This window comes from Heloderma suspectum, chromosome 6 (genome assembly GCF_057233095.1).
Source record: "Heloderma suspectum isolate Gila_16-S chromosome 6, 16-S_ref, whole genome shotgun sequence".
In the NCBI taxonomy this organism is placed as follows: Eukaryota; Metazoa; Chordata; class Lepidosauria; order Squamata; family Helodermatidae; genus Heloderma; species Heloderma suspectum.
Window position 1 is genome coordinate 29,929,496 of NC_139463.1, and position 19,581 is coordinate 29,949,076.

General features: G+C 45.5%; 1 protein-coding gene across 1 annotated transcript in view; it reads left to right on the top strand.

The window, feature by feature from the left end:
* KCNU1 (potassium calcium-activated channel subfamily U member 1) overlaps positions 1-19,581 on the top strand; it is a 166,534-nt gene that overhangs the window by 15,667 nt on the left and 131,286 nt on the right. The window contains exons 4-7 of the mRNA XM_084807247.1: positions 2,031-2,142; positions 3,660-3,735; positions 11,233-11,308; positions 16,787-16,957. Of these exons, the coding sequence (XP_084663373.1) occupies positions 2,031-2,142; positions 3,660-3,735; positions 11,233-11,308; positions 16,787-16,957 (435 nt within the window). The remainder of the gene's footprint in view (positions 1-2,030; positions 2,143-3,659; positions 3,736-11,232; positions 11,309-16,786; positions 16,958-19,581) is intronic.

Here is a 19,581-nt window from a genome sequence, read left to right on the forward strand (position 1 = left end):
GAGCATTGAAGGGATCTTGCCCTAAGGCCCCCCAAAGCTTGGAGCCAGCACTATCCACATGCATATGTAATGAGGACAGGAAACCTTATCTTCACTCTAGAGTCATGTGGGTAAAAGAAGGAAAAGGAGTTTGGTGATGAGGGGGAAAAAGGCAGCCAGCAGCCAGGATATGATATAACCATATCTCCAAAGGTTAACAAAACAGGTGGTTTCATGAAACTATTAATGTCCTTCCTCACAACCTGCTGAGCCCCCATCTTCAAGCTGCAGAAGTTTGTTTGTTTGTTTGTTTGTTTGTTTGTTTCATTTCTATACCACCAATAGCCAAAGCTCTCTGGGCAGTTCACAAAAATTAAAACCACAAAGCAAGCACACAGTAAAACAATATAAAATAGTTCTAAAACAAACTTTCAGCTCAGTGTACTGGTTTGTTGTCCTGAAATGGATTCTGTGAAGACCATGTCAGGGCCTGAAGCTGGTCAGGGGTGACCCTGCCATATGGTAAGGGGAATCACAAACAACTGCCAGATTCCTTTCATCTTTACAAAGACACCAAGGGCCAAAACAGGCATTACTTTCAATGAGTGTCTAGCAGCTATGTGCCACCTCCATTTTTACTCTAGAGTAGGTGCAGGGTCCCATTCCAGATTGGGACTCTAACATGGGGATTAGGGCAGGAGAGTAAGGTCTGGACTGGCACACTGAACTTACTCTAGAGTAAAAATGGGGCAGAGGAGGCATAGCTGTGAGACACACATTGACAGTAATGTTTGTTTTGGCCCTATGATATGTTCTATTAGATTCTTGCTCACACAACTGCCCTGTCCATCCATTAGCTGAGTGAAAGGCTAATGGATGAATAAGGTCTGCAGGGACACTGCTCGCCCAGCCTCAATGTCACACATGCTCACACAGCTAGGGATGTCAGACGATTCCACCATGGATCTCAGTGAGCCCGAATGCCAGTGCATTCGGCCCCCCAAAATCTGTGGTGGAACGAAGCCCACCCGCACCACCACCCCACAAAAGGTGTGAGAAATGGAGCACCTACCTGGTGCCGTTTGCACTGTTTTGCGAATGGCGCTTCCTCATTTTTGCCGTGATAGGCTACGTAAATACGTAGCCTATCACAGCAAAAAAAGGGAACACAAATGGCGGCAGCTACGGCAGCTGCCATTTGCATTCCTGTTTTTTTTGCCGTGATAGTCTATGTAAATATTTACGTAGCCTATCATGGCAAAAAAACAGGAACGCAAATGGCGGCCACCGTAGCCGCCGCCATTTGCGTCTGCAGGCTCCTCTCGCCTGGGAATGCATTTGGCCGGTGGCTCCGCAGAATTGCCGCAGAGCGGAGCTGGCCAGGTTAGGATTTTGGGGGGAGGTGCGGAGCTCCTCCCCCCCACCGCAAATCACTCCTTCGAAAAGGTAAGTGACTTTTGCACATTGCTACACACAGCTCCAAACCCCTGACCTCTTCACATTAGCAAAGGTCTGGGGAGAGGGGGGCAGAGGGGCTTTCTACTTGAATAGGCTTCTCAATGTGATTTGCTTGGTGAAGCCTCCACAGACTTCCCCCTTCAGACCTGCCAAAGTATGTGGGGGGGGGGTATACCAATGTGCTGAAGTGGTTAGAATGTTAGACCAAGACTGGGGAGACTCCGGTTCTAATCCCCTCTTGGCCATGAAACTCATTGGGTGACATCAGGCCAATCACTGACTCTCAGCCTAACCTACCTCACAGGGTGGTTGTGAGGATAAAATGGAGAGGAGAAGTTCATGTATACCACCATGGGCTCCTTGGAGGAAAGGCAGGATATAAATTTTACAAATAATATAAATAAATAGAGCTGGGCTGACATGCAATGTTGGTGATGGAGATGGAAGGCATGGTCCCACCAAACTAATGACAGGATGGGGATATTGTTTTAAAGGGAAATGGTGTGTAAGTAACCAGGGTGGAAGGGAGGGGAGGGGAGGGAAGTTAGACAGATATGGTTCTTGTGTCATCTGATTTTGTGTAGTTTTCCTAGTTCTTGGCAGCAAGTGACAAGCTGACATTTTGGCTTGAGCTGAATTCCATCGTGGATTTCTTCACCATCACTCCAGTCTGTGTATCCTTCTATATAGGAAGAAACTGGCTTGGTGAGTCCACACAGAACTCATACTGTTGCTCAGGATGGGGGGAGAAACTCATTTAGTTCACATTTTAATGTGAACCTACCTAACTTCACACTTTCAAGCCACTATGCAAACCAAAACCTTGTCCTTTGAAACTTGACTTCTCTTCCTTTTCCTTCAATGATAACCACAATTTCTCCAGTTATTCCTACGCTGTCCAATATATCATGATATTTGTATAGGGGTGTACATATTAATAAAATGGGTATAGTTTTTATTAAAAGGGTGTTGATGACTGGAGGAATCTTTGGCTATTATCACTGAAGAACTAGATGCATCTCAACTTGGCAACCTCTGTCAGTCCCCCACCCCACCCCACCCCACCCCACACCACCCCACCCCCATACACACACACACACACACACACACACTTTGAACTTCTTTGTACAGCAACTTTTTGAAGACTCTGCATAGCTGAAACAGAATTTTACCTGTACTTTGTCATTATTGGAGTCTGAGACATGGGTTTCTATTGTGCATTTTCACCTATATATATTGATGTATTCTGATACAGTATTTGTATGTGTATTTTCACTTTTTTATTAATCCATGTCTCTATATATTCAGTAGAGAAAGTAAATATATTGTGTATGCATATTGGGTCTTTGTTTTGGTTGGATTCAAATTAGTGCTGAACCAAAGATACTCAAGCAAGAACTCTCACCTTGAATTTTGCCATGGGGAAAGGGGGGATCAAAATCCACTGACAAATTTCAGAGACAAGGGTGGAACACCCCATCACCAGACCTCTTCTCCCAATGGCTGCTAGGACATACTTCTATTTGTGTCTAATTCAGAAATAAATGCCAGCGGCCAGCAGTGAGTTCCCTTCACCAGTTCCCTCAAACTTCACCCCCACCCCCAATGGCCTTCAAATGGGTTATCAACATGAAGAAACATTTGGGGTCATCTCAGTAAATACTAAATACCTCTGGAATGCTCCTCAATACACAATATGTTCAGATACTCATAGAAACATAGAATAGTAGGGTTGGAAAGGGCCTATAAAACCATTGAGTCCACCCCCCCCTCGATTCCAACCCCTACGAAACAACATTACACATCAGCCACGCAGCACTACCAAACACCCATGCATACCAACCATCAAATATTGCCAACCAGCATTTGGCTGCTCCATTCCCAGAAGTGCTTCCATTAACAGTCATTGCACCATTTTATTGGGGGAGGGGGGGTTTGAAGCTGCTGTCAAAAACAATTAATGGTGGACACTTATTTTTGTCAATTCAAATTCATTTAATGAATTCATCTAATTGATTAATACATTAGCAGAGCAATCCTTTATGTGTCTATTCAAAAGTAAGCCCAACTGAGTTAAATGGGACTTACTCCCAAATATGTGAGCATATTGGACTGCAGCCTAAAGGTTGCAGCCTTAATGATAAGAGGAATATACACACACATGATCAATAGTGCAGGAACATTTATCTCTCTGTCTCACCTCATTCTCTCACCTGCCACAGGTTTACGGTTCTTGAGAGCACTCCGACTGATGGAGCTTCCCAAAATATTACAGTTCCTCCACATCACCACAAGTGGGTAAGCCAAATTTGCATGGTATCATTTTTCTCATGAACAATCTGTCTCCCTACTCTCACTCCCCATTGAGTGTTTGTTGGGGAAGCAGGCAATTTGTTTGATCTGATGTTCTGTACATTGGGATGGGGGGAAATCCATAGAGTCTGCATTTGAATTAGTGCTGTGCTGAAATTTGTGTCCTACTTTCCCCCCAGCCATTTGAAGGGGTAGGGGGAAATGACAAGTCATGTCAAAAGAAAATGCATGAGAAAATCATGGGAAAGGTGTGAGAATGCATAGGGTGCACTGGCTATAGTTGGTTCACGTGCACTTGCAAAGCTCCTTCTTTCCCTGCTCAGGCATGGAGGTGGCTGATGCCCCTACCCTCCTGACCAGGGAGATTGCTTTGCAAGCACAAGGCATGCTGGCTGTAGCTAGCATCCCTGAGCTTCCAAAGGTCCTTCACTCCCTGCTCAGGCAGAGAACAGCAGCAGCTCTCACACACCACATACTGTAGTTAAACTATGGAATTTGCTACCACAGGATGTAGTAATGGCCACCAACTTGGATGGCTTTAGCAGGGGGTTAGATAAATCCCTGGAGGAAAGGGTTATCAATGGCTACTAGTCCTGATGGCTAGGTGCTACCTCCAGTATCAGAGGCAGTATGCCTACGTACACCAGTTGCTAGAGAATATGGATGGGAGCATGCTGTTGCGCTCGTGTCCTGCTTGTGGGTTTTCCATGGGCAGCTGGTTGGCCACCGCATAAACAGAATGCTGGATTAGATGGACCTTTGGTCTGATCCAGCATGGCTCTTCTTATGTTCTTATACCTGACCAGGGAGAGAATGCTTCAACCAAGAGTTTCCAATAGGAATGTAGGAGAATTTCATTTTACTAATCATGTGAGGATATCCTGTTCAAAGCTCCAAACATGAATGTGAGCATATGTCCGCCAACACCCCCCCCCCATAGAATGTTAAACATGTGCTCATGTTCATCTCTTTCCTGATTTCCAGTTTGATTTGCACAAATTTCCTCTGTGGACTGAATCATCCCCACTGTGCACATTAGGAACTTTGAGCAAATCTCCTGTTTGATTGCTCCTTGGTTTGTGCAAGTTTCCCATTCATGCACAGTGAGCAGCAATTGCAAATAGGGATGTACGAATTGTGTATTTTGCCTGCCGCTTGACTTCCACAGTTTGCGGCCAGTGCTCTGTTCCACTGTTCACAAGCCCCTGGAATTCTCCTCTTTTTTTCCACTCCAAAAATTTCAAAGAGAAATCTGTACCAACAACCATAATTTCGGTGCCCAGCTGTCTCCGTGAGTCTGCATAACTTCTGTAAGGATAACTATTTTTCATAAATATTTACTTAAAAAAAAAATTGAAATCCTCCATCTCCGTTTACTTTCAGACAAAACTTAGGGTGTACGAAACCCCACTTACCTTGCTCTGCTGGGGTCTGCGAGGGGGAGGAGATCTGGTCCTCCCCCTGGAATCCTCAACGTGGGGGAGAGGCAATCCGTTCCTCCCCCCTGGAATCCTGCCTGGCTGGCTCTGCTTCGCGGCCAGTCTGCAGAGCCACCAGCTGGGCCGATCCACAGCAGGGCCTCCATCCACTGCCAGGCTGCTGCAGATGCAAATAGCGTTCTGCATAGGGGATGCCAATTGCATCCCTACACTAGGCCATGATAGGCTACATATTTATTTACGTAGCCTATCACGGCTAAAACAGGGACGCAAATGGCATAGGGGATGCCATTTGCGTCCCTGCTTTAGCCATGATAGGCTACGTAAATAAATATGTAGCCTATCATGGCCTAGCGTAGGGACACAAATGGTGGCTGCTACGCCGGCCAACATTTGTGGCCGCAACAGCCCAAGTGGATGGACCGGTCGGCCAACACAAGGTAGGTCCGTTCCGGGGGGATTTCGGGGGTGGGGGGTAGTCCTCTCCACCACGGACTCCAGGGGGCCGGATTCTTTAGAATCCAGCCTTACTGGAGTCCGTGGCAGATTTCTCCACCATCCCTTGCCAAAACACTTCCTCTTCCTTAGGGATGGTGGAGAATTCTGCCACGGATCTCAGTGAGGCTGAATGTCAGTGCATTCGGCTCCCCGAAACCCATGGCGGAACGAAGCCCCCCACCCCCCCACCCCATGAAAGATGCACGAAACGGAGCATTCACCTGCTTCACCATTTTACCTGTGATAGGCTACATAGATACTTATGTAGCCTATCACGGCTAACACAGGGACACCATTTTCATCCCTGCAGAGGTGGTGATAGGCTACATAAATATTTACGTAGCCTATCACAGCAAAAAAAAGGGACGCAAATGGTGGTGGCTACGGTGGCCGCCCTTTGTGTCCCTGCACAGCCCAGCAGCGGCCAGATGTCGCTGTGGGCTGCCCCGGCTGGCGGCTCCATGGGGTCATCACGGAACAGAGCCGGCCATCGAGGATTTCGGGGGGAGGGACAGAGTGCCTCCCCCCCCACCGCAGATGTACGAAACGAAACAGGTAAGTCGTTTCATACATCCCTATTCTTCCTAGGGGCTTCCCAAAGGAAGGCTGTCTTATGTGTGCCTGAGCGATAAATTATTTGTTTAAAGCAACACTGTTTTAAAGAAAGAAAAAGTCTTTTAAAATGGCCATGCTGCTTCAGGACTGGCATGGTCATTTTAAAAGGTTTTTTCTTTCTTTAAAACAGTGTTGCTTTAAACAAATAGTTTATCACTGAGGCACACCAAAGACAGCCTTCTTTTGGGAAGCCCCTAAGAAGAGGAAGTGTTTTGGCTGAAAGTAAAAGGAGATGGAGGATTTCAATTTTAAAAGAAAACCCACAAACAAGGCGGTGAGCACAATTCATTTTTTTTTTAAAAAAAACTTAAGTACTTATTATCGGAATATACTACACTGCGTTTTTATTTAAGAAAATTTCATGACTCTTTGTGGATGACGAAAAAAAAGCCGCATGACTGCTGGCTCCGCAGGACCTCGTGGTGCCATTCCGCAGAGGATTCTGTGGCACGGACTGAAGGGAATTCAATCCCATTTCAGTCTGTGGTGGAATTCTCTGATATCCCTAATCGCAAATGGGAATCTGGCATTAGTAGAGATGTCAGAGAATTCCATGACAGATCTCAGTGAGGCTGAATGTCAGTGCATTCGGCCCCCCAAAACCCGTTGCGGAACGAAGCCCCACCCCCCAACCCACGAAAGGCATGCAGGATGAAGTGCCCACTGCCCCCACCCCATGAAAGGCGCATGAAACGGAGCACCTACCTGCTCCCGTCTGCGCTGCTGTGTGAATGGTGGCCATCCTGCAGCCGCCATTCGCTTCCTCCTTCTTCAGCCGTGATAGGCTACGTAAATACTTTAAATATTACGTAGCTGTGATAGGCTACGTAAATACCATTTGCATCCCTGCGGAGGCCATGATAGGCTACGTAAGTATTTATGTAGCCTATCACGGTGGGGGGGGAAACCCGAGCGTACGCAAATGGTGGTGGCTACCGCCATTTACGTACGCTCAGGTCCCCCCCCCCCCACCGTGATAGGCTACGTAAATACTTATGTAGCCTATCATGGCAGGGGGAAAAAAAACCAGCGTACGCAAATGGCGGCGGCTCCGACAGCCGCCATTTGTGTCCCTGCAGGGCTGCCCAGCGGCCGGATGTCTGGCTGTGGGCAGCCGGAGCCGGCCGGCAGCTCCGCAGCTTGGCCGCGGAGCCAGCCGGCCAGGATTCCAGGGGGAGGGACAGAGCGCCTCCCCCTCCAGTGGAACCTGGCGGAGCCAGGTAAGCGTCATTTCGTACACCCCTGGGCATTAGTCAAGTGGTGAGAAGATGTTTAGGGAATGTTGGCAATTTTGAACATTGCTCATTCATACATCCCTAGGGATGTATGAGAAATTTATTTCACTTTGTTTTTGATCAGGAGTTTATCCAATGTGCACCTTCTAGATGGAAAACAGACTCAAACACAATATGCGGTCAAAGTCCATACATTTGCAAGCTTGCTATGTGATTCATGGATAAACAAAAACAACAACAAAACAAAATAACAACCATGTATTCAACCATGTGTTCAACCATGTGTATATTTCAAAATGAGTATATTTCAAAATGAGTATATTTCAAAAATATCCACAAATACATTTTTATCATGGGAAAAGAATGTGTACATTTCAAAAATGCACACAATTGATGAGTACAGTTTTGAAATACGCATGGATTTTCATGTAAAAAGAAAGAAAAAAGCAAAGCTTGCAATCTGATGGACTCAAGTTGGAATGAGCTTCAAGATGGAATTCAGAGAATTTTGGCAAGCTTGAGTTTTGCTGATTTGCACATCTCTACCTATCCCTAGTTTCCAATGCTGCAAGCAGGAAAATTACTTTTCTAAAGTTCTAAGTGGTTTACAAAAGGTTCGTTCTTGCTTGCAGCAGCAAAGGCCCTTCCCAACATAGGCTTTCAGCCCTGAGGCAGTTCATGAAATGCCCATGTGACCACACAGCATTAGCCATTCCAGAACTGTTGTGGTGCTGAAAGCCTGTCATGAAGTCTTGCAAGTAAGGAAGTGGGGTGCGGGGCCATTTAAAAGTAAAAAAAAATGGGTGGAAGACTCTCCAGCCACCACATCCACTGGATAAGGTAAACAGTTATGGAACTCTTGTCTCCATACTCCTCATTAGACATTTCTTTGAAATTTCCCCCCTTCCTGTGAAGGAGGCAGAAAAACAATGATTCTTTTACAGGGAGGAAAAAAATTCATGGAAGTATGGGACAGGATTTGGCACAGCACTAATTTAATGTGACCTTACGTACTTTAACACTATTATACAAACTGAAACTGAGTTCTCTTTTGAAATTCACAAGATAGCTCATACCTTAGAACAGAGGTGGGCAACATGAGGCCAGGAGCATTCATGCCCCCCCCACCATGGCCTTAAGTGTGGTCCCCACCAACCCTGCTCTGCCCTCGCAATACTAAAATGTTGCATGCAGTAGCAAAGAAACCATGATATGTTTGTGTTCAAGCAGCATGTGGATGTTTTGAGTCTCCATTGTGGTTTTGTTTGTTGCTGCTGCTGTGGGTGGTGTAGCAAGGGGCTTGGCCCACGACCGTGTCCAGCAACTAGGGATGTCAGAGAATTCTGCCACGGATCTTGGTGAGGCCGAATGCCAGTGCATTTGGCCCCACGAACTCCGTGGTGGAACGGCCTGCCACCCCCCCACCCCCCCGCAGATTCCCCCTGGGATGAGACTTACCTGGGGTGGATCATCCGGGTGGCAGCAGCTCCGGCGGCGGCAGCAGTGGCGGCTGGTCTTCCAACCGGCTGCCGTGGCCGCCATTTCCAGTGTTGTTTAAAAAAAAAAAAGTGATAGGCTACGTAAAGATTTATGTAGTCTATCATGGCTAGGTTTAAAAAAACACACACAACGTGATAAGCTACGTAAATCTCTATATAGCGTATCATAGCTGGGTGGGTTTTAAAAAAAAACTGCGTATGCAAATGGCGGCAGCTACGGCCGCCGCCATTTGCGTTCCTCATTTTTCGCCGTCTTAGTCTACGTAAAGATTTACGTAAAGATTTACGTAGGCTAAAACGGTGAATCAAAAAGGGACGCAAATAGCGCCCGCTACGCTATTTACATTCCCCTTTATTTTCGCTGCCATAGTCTATGTAAATATTTACGTAGATTCAGACGGCGAAAAATAATGAACACAAATGGCGGCGGCCGTAGCTGCCGCCATTTGCGTACGCAGTTTGTTTTTTTCCCAGAGCCCTCCACGGCCGGAAATCTGGCTGCGGATGGCTCTGGGCTGGGCTGGGCTGGGCCTGGCCGGCTGCTCCGCAGAGCTGTCGCGGAGCACAGCCGGCCATCGAGGATTCCTGGGGGGAGGAATGAATCGCCTCCCCCCTGTCGAGGATTCCAGGGGGAGGACGGAACGCCTCCCTCCCACCATCAACATAACCCGTGAAAGGTAAGTCACTTTCGTACATCCCTACCAGGAACTGGAAATTCACTCCCGGATCACCTGAAGTTGGCCACCCCAACCTTATAAGAGAAGCAAAATTTTAAATGATTTTGATAGGTTGGAAAGCTGGGCAGAAAATAACAGCATTAAATTTAACCATGACAAATGAAAAGTTCTTCATTTGGAAAAAAAAAAACCAATCAAATGTACAGTTATAAGATGAGGATATCTGGCTTGCCAGTACTGTACATGTGAAAAGGATCTTGGAGCGGTATCATAGAATCATAGAGTTGGAAGGGGCCTATAAGACCATTGAGTCCAACCCCCTGCTCAATGCAGGAATCTAAGTCAAAGCATCAGCTAGTTTATCACAAGCTGAATGTGAGTCAGCAGAGTGATGTGGCAAATGCAATTTCAGGTTGCATCAACAGAAGTATAGTTCCCCCAAACACAGGAAGTAATAGTTCCCCTCTGCCCTGGTCAGACCTCACCTCAAATACTGTGTCCAGTTCTGTACACCACACTTTAAGAAGGATTCATGTAAACTGGAACGAGTTCAGAGAAGGGCAGCAAAGATGATCAGGGGACCAGAAACGAAGTCCCATGAGGAAAGATTGAAGGAACTGGGTATGTTTAGCCTTGAGAAGAGAAGACTTGGGCAGAGTGCTGGTGGTGGTGGTGGAATAGGATAGCACTTTTCAAGTACCTAAAGGGTTGTCACACAGAAGAGTGCCACAACCTGTTTTCTATCATCCAACACTGTAGGACATGCAATAATGGGCTTAAACTACAGGAAGGCAGATTTTGGTTGAACATCAGGAAAAACAACAACAATAACAACAACAACAACAACAGCAACAACATCCTAACTATGAGAGCAGTTAGGCAATGGAACCAACTGCCTAGGGAGGTGGTGAGCTCTCTGTCATGATGGGAGGTATTCAGGCAAAGACTGGACAGTCATCTGCCAGGGATGCTTTAAATAAATGATATCCCTGCACTGATCAGTGGGTTGGACTCAGGGGCCTAAATGGTCCCTTCCAACTCTATGATTCAGTGATTCTATGAATATCTAAGAGCACAATCCTATGGATTTTTAGACAGAAAAAAAGTCCTACAACTCCCAGCATTCCCTACCCAGGGAGTTCCAGGACTTTTTTCTGTCTAAACATGCATAGGATTGCACCCTAAATGCATTAGATTCATTTTAGATGGACGGGCAGGAAACGGGGAAATCCAAAATCTGGGGAGGGATTAGAATGAACAGCATTTTGGAAGCATCTCTCAATATTATTAGAAATGGTATACATACGTTACAATTATCATGTATTAGTCATTTTGGGGAGCTACAAAGCAGGATGGGAAATATAACAAAAAAATGAATCCACATCTATTTCTAATCAGACTAACGATGACAACAAATTAGCAATCCACAGACCAACTGGGAGCCAGGTAATTGAGAGAGGTGATCTGGGCACTTGTCACTGTTTCATTACTCTTACCATGTCTTTCCCTGCCTGCTCAGTACTGCAATCAAGCTGTCCAAACTGCTGGCTGTCTTTGTCAGTACCTGGCTCACTGCGGCAGGATTTCTTCATTGGGTAGGTACGGTGAGGCCTTAAGCAAATGTCAGTGGGAGCTAGTGTCTTGTAGTGTAGTGGCTAGGATAGATTTCCCTTTAACATTACTGGCTAACAGTTGTTTGGGGCGCAATTCAGACTGCTATTTTGACTTTGAAAGCCCTCCATGGTCTAGGATCAAGATAGCTTTTATGGCTAATTAAGGGTGCAATCCTATGGGAATAGGCGGCCGCCTCCGAACTCGAAGGCGACCACCTATCCAATGCAGGGCAGGAGAAGCATGGAGGGGATCATTCCTGCCATGATTCTCCTGCCCTGAATTTGTGGCTAGACAGCTGATTTTGGGAAGGTGGAGTGGGGGAGGAGGCTGCCAGATGACACAGAGGATGTGTCATACCGGCCTTTCCACCTTCTCCACCCCAGAACGCCCCCTGGAATGCCCCATTTTGGCCACTACATGCTCATCTTGTGAGTGCAGACCATGGGGCTGTTCCACGCTGCCTGTGAGGCAGCATGGAACAGGGCGAGGTCAGTTCTCTGGGAACTGACCTTGGAGTGCAGGCTCCAAGGTTAGTTCCCAGAAACCCACATATCCTATGGCTGTCTAGCCACTGACTAGCGGCCACACGAATGCTCCTAGGGATGTACAGATTCCCCACCATCCGTTCCAGTGGGGAATCCATTCCCCCCCCCCGGAATCGACATGGAGCGGCTCCACTCAATGAGGATTCCGCAGAGCCGAGGCCTGCTTATCTGAATCAACCGGAGCCCTTCGCCTCCGCGCCAATCGCCATTTCTTTTTTAAAAAATGGCAATCGGCAGGATGTCCCCATAGACTTATACACAAAATAGATCCATGAATCTTGTGTAGAAGCCTCTGGACACATAGACCTATATGCAACATTCATGGCTCCATTTTGTGTATAAGTCTATGGGGACATCCTGCCGATCGCCATTTTTAAAGAAAGAAATGGTGATTGGCGTGGAGACGAATGGCTCCCGGTGCAACAAGCAGCTATGCCATCCTGTGTGGAATCCTCCAGGAGAGGAGGTAAGTGGGGCCAATCCTCCGTGGATTCCTGAGGCCAGATTCCAAAGAATCTGGCCTCATTTGAATTCGCGGCGGATTTCTCTAACTTCCCTAAATGCTTCCTCCATGTGTTCATTATATAAAAGCAAAAATGCAACTATCATACAAATACCAAAGGAAAATGTGTATATAGTATACTAATAAGTATTGACAAACAGAGAAAAGATTTAATCTTACATGAATATGGAATATCATTATTATTATGTTTGTTTATTATATAAATATTAGTAATATTAAAAAATACCAAAAATACAAATACGAACAGAAAATACTTATATAATAATAACATATATTAATGGAAAGATTATGATGATGATGATGATGATGATGATGATCATTGCAAGAGGACATTTACAATAGACATCCCAATAGTGGAGAAATGATTCTTTCCCATTTTTTTTTTTAACTTCTTAGAATTAATACTTCCTTCCAAGATTTGCACTTTCAGATCAGTAGGGGTGGACGAAAGTCACTTACCTTTTCTCGCAGCTTGTTCGCGGTGGGGGGGAGCGCTTCGCTGCTCCCCCCGCGAAATTCAGGCCGGGGGGGGAGGCTTCCCGCCTCGCCCGGCCGAAATTCAGGCCGGGGAGGAGGCGCCTCGCCTCGCCCGGCCGCGAACGCGAAAGTAAAAAAAAAACACCCCCTGACAGGCTACGTGACGATTCACGTAGCCTATCACGGCTAGATCTGCAAAGTCAGCCATGATAGGCTACGTGAATCGTCACGTAGTCTATCACGGGTGACTTAAAAAAAAAAAAAGCGCGTACGCGAATGGCGGCCCCCATAGGGAGCCGCCATTTGCGTTCCTTATTTAGTTGCTGTAATCTATGTAAATGTTTACGTAGACTACGGCGAAAATAAGGGCAACGCAAATAGCGTTGCCCTTATTTTCGCCATAGTCTACGTAAACATTTACGTAGACTACAGCGACCAAATAAGGAACGGGAATGGCGGCTCCCTATGGGGGCCGCCATTATCCGTACACACTTTTTTTTTTTTTAAGTCACCTGTGATAGGCTACGTGATGATTCACATAGCCTATGACGGCTGACTTTGCAAATCTAGCCGTGATAGGCTACGTGAATCGTCACGTAGCCTATCAGGGGACTTTTTTTTTTTTATTGCAATGGCGGCGGCGGCAGCCGGTCAAAAGACCGGCTGCCGCTTCCGCCCCGCTCGAACACCCGACGAACACCGCCACCGGGAGGGACATTCAGGGAAGGTAAGTCCCGTCCCGGGGGGGGGGTGCGGAGGATTTCTCCCCGAAACTTGTTTGGGGGGCCGAACACGTTGGCGCTCGGCCCCCCGAAGTTTCGGGGAGAAATTCTCCGCCATCCCTACAGATCAGGGCCAGGAGGCATTGGAGATCAGGAAGATAGCAACTCAAGCTGCCTCATCCAATCTTGTAAAGAAAAGCACTAGGTGAAGGAGGTAGCAGTAACTCTTGCCCTTGTCTTCCTGGTCTCCAATGCCTTCAGGTCACATCTGAACATGCACACTGGGAGTGGGGACCGGAAAAGTGTGGTGGGGTGAGGTGTGTGAGTGTGGTGGGGGAAGGGGAAACGGAGAGACCAGGACTGCAGCAGAAAGCACATAGTAATCAATAAAGCATACACACAGACTTCACTTTTCCACAGGATCTGGAAAAAAGTCAGATCAAGTCAATTTAAAACAGGTCTTCTAAGATTTATTTTAATGATGTGTGTGTGTGTGTGTATTCTATGTAAAAAAAAATCATGCAGAATCAGGAGGATCTATTTTTCATTAATGAGATCCGACTTCTACCTTCCTGCCATTTTGTGACTAGACAGACATCCCACAGCAACCATTTTGTGACTGGCCATACTCCAATAGCAGCCATTTTGTACCAGCATCCAATGTGTTTTCTCCAAATTCCAAATGTTCCCATAAGCCCAGAAAAGATTGGTGGCCCTTGCTGTGCCACATTGGACATAACCATTGTGATCCATCCTGAATTGTGATAGCTGCTTCCATTCTCACATGTATAATATATAATACTGTATAATACACACGGACAATGAAAATTGCATGCATGTGTGGAGGGGAGTATCTTGGCATCTTGGCTGTGAACACAATCACAGGGAAGGAAGATTAATTCATTTCAATAGAACTCTCATTTGCACTGTTATTGTCCATCTCCATGCAAGTGGGCCAAAAGGGAGATGTGAATTCTCTACTGTTACCCCTCTCTACTTTACCAGTGAGTACTAGGGATGGCGGAGAATTTCTCCATGAATCTTCGGGAGGCTGAGTGCCGACGCATTCAGCCCCCTGAAAGTGTTGGGGAAATTCTCCGCCGGCCCCCCACTCCCCCCGGGATGGGACTTACCTTCGGCGAATGTCCCTCTCGGTGGTGGGTCCTGGCGGCGGTTCGGTGGCGTTTCGGTGGGGGCGGGGGTAGCGGCCGGTCTCCCGACTGGCTGCCACCACTACCATTACATTACAAAATAAAAAAGTACAGTAAAAAAAACAGACACACACACCCGTGATAGGCTACGTGACGATTTACGTAGCCTATCACGGCTAGATTTCCAAAGTCAGCCGTGATAGGCTACGTAAATCATCACGTAGCCTATCACGGGTGACTTTGGAAAAAAAAAAAAAGCGCATACACAAATGGCGGCACCCCATGGGTGCCGCCATTTGCGTTCCTTATTTGGACAGGGGTAGTCTACGTAAAGTTTTACGTAGACTACGGCGAAAATAAGGGAACGCTATTTGCGTTGCCCTTATTTTCACCGTAGTCTACGTAAACCTTTACGTAGACTAGACGTGCCAAAATAAGGAATGCAAATGGCGGCGCCCATGGGGCACCATTTGTGTACGCGCTTCCCCCCCCCCAAAGTCACCCGTGATAGGCTACGTGACGATTTACGTAGCCTATCACGGCTGACTTTGGAAATCTAGCCGTGATAGGCTATGCAAATCGTTACGTAGCCTATCAAGGGTGTGTGTTTTCGTTTTTTTTTTACTTCTCTTTTTCGCGGCCGGGGAGACGGGGCGCTCCTCCCCGGCCTGAATTTCGGCCGGGCGAGGCGGGGCACCTCCCCCCCTCGCCTGAACTTTGGGGGGAGAACCGAAGCGCCTCCCCCCCACTGCGAAGCAAGCTGCGAGACAAGTTAAGTCCCTTTCGTCCATCTCTAGTGAGCACTGGTTCCTTCTGTGGTGGTGTTTGCTGCTGCTGTTTGTACTACAGTGGCTTTTTTGCACTTTTTCTGCAAATACACATTGCTGATGTAAAAGTGGGGGTGGGATTTAGAACTCAGAAGTCCAATGGGAAATTTGAATGAGGACAATTTCAGGAGCACCAATATTCTGCCCGTGGGATGAGGAGGTCAATATAGGACTCAATAGAGCCCTACTGCTTCCCCCTCCCTCTTAGGCTGCACAAGTGGTCACAGTGGGTTGGCCACTGCAGTGCTCAGGATCTATAACCAGCAGCCCATTTCTCTGTTCTCCATGGCTTCACCTGGAAGTGATTTCATAGGAATATTCCTATTTGATGGCCAGCGCTCTGTAATCCATATGCATCTGTGCATGAAATGGTGTGATGTGTGTGCTGATTAGTGTGCCAGACTAAGACTGGGTAGACCCAGGTTCAAATCCTATTCAGCCAGGAAGGTTACTCTTTCTCATGCTCACCTATCTCAGGGGGATGGGAAGATCAACTGCAACCATGTATTAGTTGAACCATGTATTTATTTATGTAAAATGTTTATATATTAAGGTCAACTACAGAGGCCCTCCTCAGATGCCCACAAGTATGGTCAATTTAGTTGGCAGTCACGATAAATAGAAACTACTCAATGGTGGCCCTATGGTTGTGGAACTCCTTTCCAATGTTGTCTATTTGTTCCAGTCTGCTTTCTTTAACAACACGTTTATGCTGCTAACTCCTGAGACTTGGTGCTTCCTTATGATACCAGATTCCAGTGTTTTTGACCATTTAAATGCATCTCAAGTGGATTCCCTTTTATTCTATGCTGAAACAGCATTTATATACTTTAAATGAATACTAATTACACTTCCTGCTGTTTATCAATGATTTTAAGGCATTTTTATACCATCTTGCACACTTTAGAGAAAAAAAATGAGATATAAATGTGATAAATAAATCCAATGCATGTATGGACAGGGACAGGAGTGGCTTCCTTTAAGTGCTACACCCACTTAGGAATGGATTCTGTCCTTAGCATTTCCCTCATTCTGCTTCAGCAACTATTAGGTATAACTGATTGGTAAACACAGCCTGATGTTCCTGTTTTCTAGGGGGAAATAATTTACAACTCAATATATTTGATTTTACCAAGGATTCCTTTCAGCAGTGCCAGTTTTATATCTTACATTGTGTCTGCTGTTTTTATTTTATTTTATTGCTTTTCGGCCAGATGGAGAATTCTGGAGATCCCTGGATCCAACAGAAAAATTACCAAAACTTGACTTACTTTGAGTGCTTGTATCTGATCATGGTGACGATGTCTACAGTTGGGTATGGAGATGTGGTGGTCAAAACCAGCTTAGGACGTGCATTCATCCTTTTCTTCATAGTTGGTGGCTTGGTAAGAAACTATATTAAGATTTGTATGAAAGCACAGCACTTTTAAATCTGCTTTACTTGACACATTTCCTTTGTCCTCTCCAGAATCCTATGTCTGAGATTGTTAATCCCATTTAGTATGGAGGTTGGGGAGTGAAACTGAGAGAGCAGATTGCTTAGGACTTCCTAGTTGTCAAGACTGACAGACCCAAGGCATTCACAGTGTAATGTATTGATAAGGCCCATCAAGAATAGTTTGTGTTTGCATGGGGTTTTAACTATTCAGGATTGATCACATTTTAAGTGCATTTCTGGACACTAAATATATTTACATGTTTTGAAGACAGGCTTCCTTATCTTAAAAAAAAACCACTTTGGATGTCATTCATGTGTGTGTGTGTGTGTGTGTGTGTGTGTGTGATTTATTTGCAAGACAAAGAGCATTAATAAAAACTATGTAAAATTACAAAATGTATGATAGGAACTAAACAGATTAAAAATACCTCATTGAATCCGAACCAAAATACATCTATGGCTTTACATCAAAGAATCAGATTCACAGTTAACTGTGATGAAAGTTAGAGCTTTAGCATGAATTTTTGAAGGTGCTAAGCAGGGTCACTATATATCCTGCCAGATGGTGCCTAAAGAAGCAAACCAAAATAATTTAAAAGCGATAAATCAAAAACAATATAATGCATTATAATGCTCCTCATCATGACACAATGGGTGTTCTGGAGGAAGAGCCTATGCATCGGAGATTCGGAGTGAGCCCAGCACATGGACACATTGCACCTTCTTTTGGCTCCTTGTTAGTGAATACTAAGCTACCCACACTTGCAGGTGGTAAGGGTTTTTTTCCCTACTGGAACATTGTCATCAGATTAGGGAGGTTGGAGAAATCCACAACTGCAACAAATGAGTTTGGAGTTCTATGAATCTGACCCATGGATTCTGTAGCAGACCAACGTTTCCCAAGACACATGGATTCCATGGACTTGGAGACCATTTTGTTTATTTTCCAGAATTTTACACAAATATAGTCGTAGAAAAATACATAAACTAATTTAAAAACAAACAAACAAATCATCAGCTGAAAATGTGCATTTCCTCCACAGGCTAAAGCATGAACATGTGCATTTTGGGGAGATTTGCACATTCAATTAGGAATCCAGTTCCACCAATGAGCTCATGATGGAACAAAAGACACCTGACAATCCACAAAATGCAGGCCGAATGGATTTTACACAATCCATACATCCCTGCTTCAGATGCCTATCTTTGTTACATTGTGCTGACTTTTTCTAGCTAATTATTTTTGACTATTGGTTGAGAGGAGGGGTGAAAAGTAATTGCATCCAAAAATTGTGGGAAGGGGTGAGAATTTCAGATAATTGTTTCAGTGTGCAGGGCTTCAGTGCTTGCCTTACTCTGATGAGGTTGCTGGCGTGTGTATGTGTGCTCTTTATTTAACAACTTGTGATCAATTATCCAGTCCTTTGCAACCTCCCTGGCTTTGCAGTCCTTGGAAAGCCCCCTAGACAGCTTAACTATGACTTCATCACTTGACTCTCATGACTTCCTCCACTGCTGTTATCTGCTCATATTCTGAAAGTGGAGCGAGGTTTGTTGTTGTTTTCATTGCCCTGAAAAGCACAGGATGATGGGATGTAAGTCATAAAATAAGGAGTACCCCTTTCAGCCCCTTATTACAGTGAGATAGGGATTAGGGTAGAGGTGGTGCAGGCATCCAGGAATCTGGAAGATCTGTCCCTGCCTGCAACCCCAAGCCCCACTCACCAAGCCCTTGCCTCTGCTTGGCCCCTTCCCATGCTTGGTGAATTGCTTGCACTCACCCTGGTGGCCTTGTTGAGCTTTTTGAGAAATAAAATGCTGATAGCAAAAATGCTCATTTTTGCAAATGTGCATATTTGCATATGTGAAAATGCTCATTTGTGTGAATTCACGTATTTATGTATATGCAAAAATTTGCACTTTTACACATATGCAAATATGTGCATTTTGCGATCCCCATTTTATTTATTTATTTTTTTAAAAATGGCAACCACAGACAGAGCTCAATGAAGATGCTGGCTGAGTGTGGGATGTTCACTGAGTGCAGGAGGGGCTCGAGCATGGTCCTGGGAGTGGTGAGTAGCGGCCGGGGCTGGGCAGGCACCCGGGGAACTCAGATGGGGGGATTTGCACATCCCTACTTTAGAGAGAAATTAATTCAGTTTGCATTTTTATGTGAACTTACCTAATTTTGCACTTTCAAACCACTATGCGAACCAGTACTCAGTTACCCTTTGAAAGTTGGACTTCTCTGAATTTTTCAATCTTAAAAATGTATAAAAATCTGTATATTTGGGAAAGTAGTGTCAAAAAGCATTACGTTGGGAAACTTCCTTGAAAACATATGTATATTAGCAAGACTACATACAATTGTTTTTTTATATTTTTGCTATCAGCATTTTTGCTATCATTATTTTATTTCTCAAAAAGCTCAACAAGGCCACCGGGGTGAGTGCAAGCAAAGTGAACTTTAAAAACCCCTGAAAATTCAGGATGAAGCAAAGTTGAGGCTGTAGAAATTCTCAAATTTAGTTCAGAGAGAGAGGAAAAAAACTGAGAGAAATCAAAAAT